The following is an 8567-nucleotide window of genomic DNA, read 5'->3' on the forward strand; positions in this document are numbered from 1 at the left end:
GAGGGACAACGTTGAGATGGACCTAAGGGAAATCGGTAGGGATGGAAAAGAGTATATAGAACTTGCTCAAGATAGGGACAGATGGAAGGCCTGTGTTGCTGCAGCCATGAACCTTTGGGTTTAAGAAGGCTAGGGAGTTAGTTAGTTAGTTAGCAACCTTTCTAAAAGCTGAAATTTTGACAAATTTCAAAAAATGGGCTGTTACCCCTAGGTCGCCCTTGGAGCCTTAATTGTTGCACATTGTTAAAGTGTTCTTTTGTTCTCATTATTACATGTAAAAGTGAAATATGAAATACATAAGAATAAAGTGGTGGTTGAGGAGTTATACCTCATTTCATAAGATCTATCCCATTATACTCAGATCGAAACACAGCCCTTTTTCAAAATCTGCTTGTTAGTAACAGTAACAATGGATATATTGTTTTGCAATTCGAGTTTGTCATCTTTCATATGTACACTAATGAACAAAAAAGACAGAACTGAAATATAATTTGTAGTTTTCAAGAAATGGAGTGCTAATTGCTACCACATGATGGTGGGATAGATATATCTGCTCATCCTGTCATCAAAGAAATTATATATATATATCTCCCGCTCGTCCCCTAAGTATAAATTTATAGGTCCTACATCTCCTGTGTGTGTCAAATTATAAGGCATTATCAGCTCTACGCTAGGTGCCACTGAAGGGCAACAGAGCCCATTCCATAGCACTGACAGACAATTCCACACACACAAAAGAGAACACGCAAAAAAATCAGGCAAAATCAAGGCTGGCTCAGCAAGACAGTAGGTAGAGAAATGGAATGGTATGCGGAGACCTGGAATAGAGTCCTGTCCAAGACTACATTTTCACTCAAAATTTTACATAATCAATTTATTCTATTGGGTCGGTGGATAAGTTCGTAGCATTTTGTTATGAGTTGGCAATACTGCATTGCCAAGAGTTCGTTGTCCATTATTCCATTGTTGTTGCTCAGTTTGTAGTGTATTCTCATTCAGAGCACATTTTGCCTATTTTGCGGACGAAACAAGATAGAGTAACAAGTGGACGAAGTTGAACATTTCCGGCACATTCTGATCTTAAGAGTTTAACCGAGAATCAAGTGCAGCAGTAGGAAGTCTTACCTGATGAAGCTGCTCTTGAAACTTGGCTAACTGATTTCTTCAACTCAAAAACAATTTGTGCTGTGTATGGGGCTAATGCCATATACTGAAGAAACATAGCAGTTCTACAGGCGAGGCATCGAACTCCTCCCCAACGTTGGCAGATGGTCATACACTACTACATTACTGGCTAAGTGATTGTTGTTGTGACTGTGTATTGTTAGACTACAATAACAATGTTTCATCTTACGTTAATTAATTATTGTATTCCTGTTAACGTATGTTATTAAAAGCTACGAACTTATCCAGCGACCCAATATTTTATAAAGTCTGAGATGGTCACCTTCATTGTTCTCATTTTACACAACAAAATAATCTAACACAAAATTGCACCCTGATTGAGACATGACTACCTATTCACTAGTTACATGTGCTTCAATCTAATTTTGCCACATGAAAAGTATATTAGACAATATTACTGTCAATAAAATGTAGCTGGTCAGAAATACAAACAATACAAAATATTTGAATGTGTTTAGAACTGCATATGCTTGTACAGGGTGTCCACCCTAAGACCATGATAAAATTCAAGTATAATTCCCCGTTTTCAAGGCGAACTTTCCAAAACTTCAAGGTCACAAACAGATGTTCTCTCCATTTCAAACTAAAATTTACCTAGTCAGGTAAACCGTTGTGACAAAGTCAAGGGATTGAATTCTGTATTATTTTCCATGCAGTTTTTTTTTTCCTTCCTCGATAAAAATAAAAGCTAAACTGTGAAAAACTTAACTCACTTAATCTGGACAGGCAAAAAAATAAAAAAAAGAGATTAAAAAGCAGAATGCAATGTTTTAAATGTGGCTAGAAGTCAACAAGAGAACTTCCCAAAGAAAAAGCAGTCAACCACTGATGAAATTCTGTTTCCCGCAGACTTTGTACTGTACTGTATAGCATAGTTACGCCTATGCCCTTCAAATACACCATAACAAACGTGTTTTGTTGCTATAAACTGACTTCTAATGCACTTTATATTGTTCTTTTAGGTTATTTCAGTTAATCCGGACTTTCGTTAAACCGGTCAACTTATCCTTCCCATTAGTCCAGATTAACGAGGTTTTACTGTATGTATAAATTGATTGGGATTTGGGTGAATAAAAGTTACAATTTTTCACATCTACAGAGAAAAATTAATGCAAAATGCACGCATAATTCCCAGAATTCAAAGAATTCCCTGTGAGTAGCCACACTGTTGCAGGTTCAATTCATAATACATACTTCTTTTGATTTCAACAGGTGTCCTGGGACATGCTCCAGTGTCAAGGAATGCATTTCAATTTGTCGTGCAGCTGCTTGTTCATCCTGTGTATGTTTAAAATCTTCCACCAGCTGCAAGTAATTTAAGATTTGTTGTGCCTCAGGTTTATCTCCATATTCTTTGTTAGCTTCTTTCAATCCACGAACAACATATTTCAGAATTGCTGCTTTTGCTGTAAAATTATGATAATAATAATAACAACATAACATCACAATAAGTTCCAAAATGACATGTTACTATAGAAGACAACCTATCTGCACAAAATACACACATGACAGTAAAAATTAAAATGGATGTTAAAAAAGATGGTTAAACCAATGTTGGTGACCATTTTATCAAAAAGTATCAGAATTTATTCACTAATATTGATCCATACTTTTCAGGAGTTTGGGTATCTAGAATGGGTCTGCAAAATTACACTCCTATGCAGTCTAAATACTCTGGAAAATGTCACTAATTTTGTCACCAGTATCAAGTGACAAAATGGATTTTGTAATTTAAATGACAGCTATTTTAAAAATTATGAATATTTAAAAAAATAATAACAGACTGATATGGTACAGTTCCTATGCAATACTTAAAATCAATACATACTCTGAACTTGCACTGGTATAAATACGGAGAAACTAGTACTCACTTTATTCGCGAAACTGTGTTTTCTTCTCAGTTTTATTAATTTCAGTGGCCACTGCCTCCATCCTTGTTGTAACTTGCTGCACTGTTGCTGGCATGCGTCTTTTGTTTATAATTCTCCAGCTGCCACTAGGTGCGCTGTTGTTATCAGTACGTTTGCATTCATGTCGTCTGCTATTCCCTGGTGCTAACCATTGTACGTAGTAGGGGAATCCAAGTGTGGTGTGCCTCTCCGCTATCGATGCTTAGCTCGTGAGGGATAAGCATTATGGCATGTGTTTCCTTGATTTTGGTGTCTACGAGTGTGTGCGCATTGTGTTTGACTTGTACCTTTTGAAATTTATGAATATTGTAATTTGCTGTGCTTAGCAAGACCAGTAGTGGGTTGGGCTTTTTTCGCATCTGTTAGGTGCTGTTCGATTCTTTCATTGACAGATCTGATTGACCTGCCAATGTAATGTGCCTTGCACTTGCACTCTCCATTGTACACACCTGGGTTATCAAGGGGGAAGAGGAAGTACCGTTTGTGTTTGTTTAGTTTATCAGCTATTTTGGCATTAGGTTTGTGCGCTACTTTGATGCCATATGGGAGAAGTGCTTTGGATATGCGGTTGGATGTGGGGGGATGGTAGGGGAAGGCAAACCATTTATATTGGACGTTGAAGGTTGATTGTGGCTGGTTAGGGTCTCTGACCTGTATTTCCGCTTTACTGTACCAAGGGAAGGTTGTGCTTCTGTGTAGCCATGTTTCAGGGCTATTTCAGTGATGGTGGCTATCTCTTCTTGTAAACCCTCTTCTCTGCAACAGTAGAAGGCTCTTCGATAAAAGTTCAGCCACACATTAGTTTCGTGGATAAAGTGAGTACTAGTTTCTCCATATTTATATACTACAGTGTCTCTCTTTTCCCAATTATGAATTGCGCTGGTATGTAAATAAATTTCTGGTACATAATGAAATGTTATAAAAATCCATAACATACATTGGAGAAAATATTAAAGTTTTCAAATGTTTAGGTTGTGCAATAAACATAAAGTTACACAATGGAAGATGAAATTAAGAAAAGAATAGCAGAAGGAAACACCCTTCTTTGCAAATAAGAATCTCTTAACTCAGGGATTTTCAAACCTTTTACTGTTGTGCTCCCCTCTGCTACTAAAATCTGCAAGCACTTCCCATCAAAAATAATAGGTAAATATGTGGGTTGTAGATTTAAAAGTGGTAAGTAACACTGTCAGGAAGAGGTGATAACACCGTGTACATGCTATCAGACAGTAAGCATTGTCAGTTGTGGCCCATGTTCATGTGTGGAGTGCCAAAAGTGGTTGGTGCAGCGAGTACTGTTGTGTGTGTACGAGGTTGAAATTAACACCAATTTGAGTACTGCTCTAAAACTTATTTGCCAAGGTAAGACGGCGAATTTGGATCAAAATGCAGGTGGCCCGTGACAAAAATGCACGAGAATGTCATCAAGACTTGCAGGAAACCTGTAGCAAACAATACCTAGCCGTATCGGATGAACAATGGGTAAGTGCATTTCTTGACGAGATTGGGATGTGCCAGTGAGAGCATGAGGAAAATTGCATCATGTTGGGTACATGTTTGCAGAGTTCCTTGAGTGAATCAAGAGGGTTCCACGTAAAGAAAGTAAAGGATTTTGGTGCCAAAAAAACCTCTGGAAGAGAAGATGGGTTGAAACATTAATACTAGAACTTTTAGAGAAAGTGAAAGCTTTGAAACATGTGGGAGACCAATCACAGCTGTAACTAAACAAATTTCATTAGCTCTATTTCTTAGTTACACACATACCTGTATCGTCTGATTTTGGATGAGAGAGTTTTATGATATCCTTGTGGGTCCAGCCACATCTTCCACGATACCGTGTTACCAGCTCTGCCAGTTCCTTCACATCTCTCTTCAAATACCAGTCATTCACTGCTTTTCTCAAGCCACTGCCCCAACCTAGAATGAGAATAGTACAATAAGAACAATGTCAATGGCATAATATTTCATACAAGACTGATAGATTTTTGAAATCCTCAAACGACATATGTTGCTTGTCGCGTCAGTATGAAACCTCCACCTTCCTGAATACCTTGGAAAATTCTGCTGCAGTACTGAGTGAAAAAATAGATTTTATGATTAAATAACAGACATTTAAATATTTGGATTATCTTATATCTGAAGTTATGAATATTTTAAAATAAAACTCTGCTAGATTGTATGGTACAGTTCAAATGGAATACATATATATTAAGGTTATAAATATATGCAACTACATTAAATTGTTACAATGATGAAGCACAGGTATTTGTAGTAATCAGTATGTGCATCAGCTGCTATTCACGATTAAAATTACCACCTGAGCGCTATTGTCGCTTCCAATATGGCCACTCTACGTAGGATAGATCTTTGATTACATTCTAGTAGTAGTACGTAATAGCAGCGTGTTGTCATTGGTGGTATGGAAGAAATGTTTAAATTACGGGTTATATTTAAATGTTGCGAATGCGATGTGAAATCCAGGAACTATAACGAAGGTGAAGCTGTGCTGAGAGCGAAGCATTTAATTATGATAATAAAAATAACACTGGAAACGCACACAAAACTAATGTATACGCACTGGTTTTTCAAAGTGGTGCTGTTTCATCTGCACTGCACCTCGGTTGTAACTGCCTAACTGGGGCTCTCAGAAATGATTTGAAAATAAAGCAATTCACCTGTATTGCAAAGCTTGAGAGAAAATAAATGAAAACATGCTGGGTAAAAATTTACTATCCTTCGGACACCTCTAATTTTTTCGTTTAGTCAATTTTTGACATTCGTACTTATGTATCTGCTTCGCGGAACATTCCTGAAGGTGTAGAACATCTAGAAATTGCAAAATAAGTGAAAATAAGGCGTTAGTTTTCGGAATGGAAACTGTCGATTTTCGCGATTTTTTTTGTTTCACAACCAAATATATATATTCCTGATACTACCACGACACCAAATTTTAACTATGTTTGCCTAACCTAACCATGTGCCAATGGTTCGTGGGGCTAGCATCAATGGTTCGTGGGGCTAGCGTCAATGGTTTGTGGGGCTAGCGTCAATGGTTCGCAATTATTTCCAATTTCTAGATCCTGATACTAACACGACACCAAATTTTAACTATGTTTCCTAACCTAACAGAACTAACCTATCCACGCGCCAATGGTTCGTGAGGCTAGCTATTCTCCGTCGGAGAATTAATTTTCAACAAACAACATGAATTTCAGCTATGAAACATTCCCACATGACACAAAACACCTTCCCGATGTTCGACAATGCTACAGGAACTTATTACGGCAAGTAGTTTCTTCTGTAAAAATAAATAAATGTGTCCAAAGGATAGTAAACTAGTACAAATTTAAATACAGTATAAGTTTGGTACTGAAATTAAAAAATACGTAACTTGGACTGTGCGAGAAAAAAAAGATTGCAGTCCTCTTACGGAACCCAATAGAACCCATTAGACTTTATGGGTTCTTGGACCTTTAACAACCCTGAATACAACTGCAGTAACATTATGTCAGATTCTAAGCTTAAATACAGAATATGAATATAGAGCATTATGAAACATAGTCTTACCTGTGTGAGGTTTAGACAGCAATGTTGTAAATTTCACAAAGAGGAAAAGATCCTGTGGTGTCTTGCAAACTGTTTTTATTGCACCATAAGCAGCCTCCCTTAGCTCTACGGATTTCAGCTTTGTGCAAACTGCTAATGCAAAAATCAAGGACTCCGGATGTGCTGAGTAGCCATCGCTGTAAGCTTTCACGATGTGAGTGACTGGTTCCGTGAATTTGTGGTCTGCGGTTGCCTCTTCCAGCGAAGGGATGTTCTCCTTCTCGAAATAATTGCGAAAAAATCTGTCTCCTGGTTGGTACAAAGGACTTTCATGACCATAATGGAGGAATCGCTTCAACCTGTGTTCGGGCTTTGTCATTGTTGTCCCCTCGAGCAGAAAAAATTTAATCCTTTTGTGGTAGTCAGTTTGTTGTCCGTGTTATGAATCTGCAAAGAAAAAAATTGATTACTGGTATGGACAAGGCTCATACATGATTATATTAAACACTTTGTGTCCAAGTTTTATCTTTTTAACCAGAACATTTTTAAGCATTTAATACCATCTGTATTTGAAGGACATTTCTACTGCTTCTTGATGAAGCCTAATACTTATTGGTCAAAACGTCAAGTGGCTACAAAAAACAGCTAGAAGGTATTTTGTTTTAAATCTCATTTTTAAGAAATTTGTCTGTTATGCAAGTAAATTCTTAAAAAAAACAGAAGGATTATGCCTAGCCTACCTTTATATATTCATAAAAATGATTGTCATACGAGTCTATCTAATCACGTAAATATATCAACCTCTTGTATGGCCAAGTGTATGTGGTACACTTTCCATATCACAACTAAAGTTCCCGGGTTTGAACCCTAGCCTGGGCATGTTGTTCTTGGGAGTGTTCATTTCATCTAATAATCACCCATCGTCGGTACGTCTTAGGCGCGATTAGACAAAAGTAATAGAAACACGACGATAATCAACAAATACAAATCCACCTCTTGAGCAGGACTTCCGGATTCATAGCTTATAAACATGGGCAAGGCCAAGAACATTCAAACCCGTTGAAAGAGATGAAGCAATTGGAGAACGTAACAGCCTCTTCTGTCTACTTAAAAAGTACCCTAAAAACAGAGACCCTCCGAGTCCGGAAATATGTATATACTTTTCGTTACACTTCGCCACGTACCTCGCCGTACAAACATATGATGCGATCGTCAATTGCAAGCCAAACAAGCAAAATCATTTTGACGTTTGCGGAGTTTTATTTGTTACAAACACATTCTTCAATCTACCGAATGGAAAGTAAAGTGTTCGACATTCAAACTCACACTTATATCTTTCTTATTGGCATTTAATATTTATTATGTTGGTTCAGAAAATTGGAAATTTTTGAGCTATTGTTCGGTAGTTTAGTACATGTAGATAACGGTAGAGTTTAATCAACGCAATGCTTTTCAAACCAATGCACACACAAAACGACAGAATTTATTTACGCACAAACAAGAAATTAATAATAATACCTCGTTACTCTCCCATACAAGTTTACAATAAAGACATTTTACCTTAAAATACAACAATTCCTCGGACTTTCTGCTCCTTATATGGCCTCACTAAAATCGCATTAGACAAGGCACTATCAAAACAAGTCAAATTAGTGTTTATTCATTCTAAAATCTACACTCCAGGAAAAACAAACAATAAAATATTAGCGCTTATATATATTTTTTAAATATTGCACATACAATACATAAATAAAATATCAAAAATTGTTATTTGGATTTTATTTAAAAAAAAGGAAGAACCAACTTTTAGTAGTGCTTTGCTCGTTGAGTTTTTCATAGAACCAAACCATTAGACGCTATGGTAAAATTATGGCAGAGTCTGCTGTCACGCGCGTGTCAGCAGTAAGAATATGCGTGAAATTTGCT

At 36.9% G+C, this 8567-nt stretch overlaps 1 protein-coding gene across 2 annotated transcripts in view; it reads right to left on the reverse strand.

The window, feature by feature from the left end:
- The window catches only part of LOC145977710 (RNA-binding protein Ro60), a 42219-nt gene extending 33945 nt beyond the window's left edge, over positions 1-8274 (reverse strand). Inside the window, exons 1-4 of one of the 2 annotated variants that reach the window (XM_083109938.1) lie at positions 8202-8274; positions 6663-7088; positions 4860-5012; positions 2380-2591 (exon numbers count right to left, since the gene is read on the reverse strand). In XM_083109938.1, the coding sequence (XP_082966064.1) occupies positions 2380-2591; positions 4860-5012; positions 6663-7020 (723 nt within the window). In that variant the 5' untranslated portion in view covers positions 7021-7088; positions 8202-8274. The other variant, XM_083109939.1, reaches the window with a different exon arrangement.
- Positions 8275-8567: the final 293 nt, after the last annotated feature.

The sequence above is a fragment of the Lepisma saccharinum genome, chromosome 23 (assembly GCF_977018435.1).
Source record: "Lepisma saccharinum chromosome 23, izLepSacc3.1, whole genome shotgun sequence".
NCBI lineage: Eukaryota > Metazoa > Arthropoda > Insecta > Zygentoma > Lepismatidae > Lepisma > Lepisma saccharinum.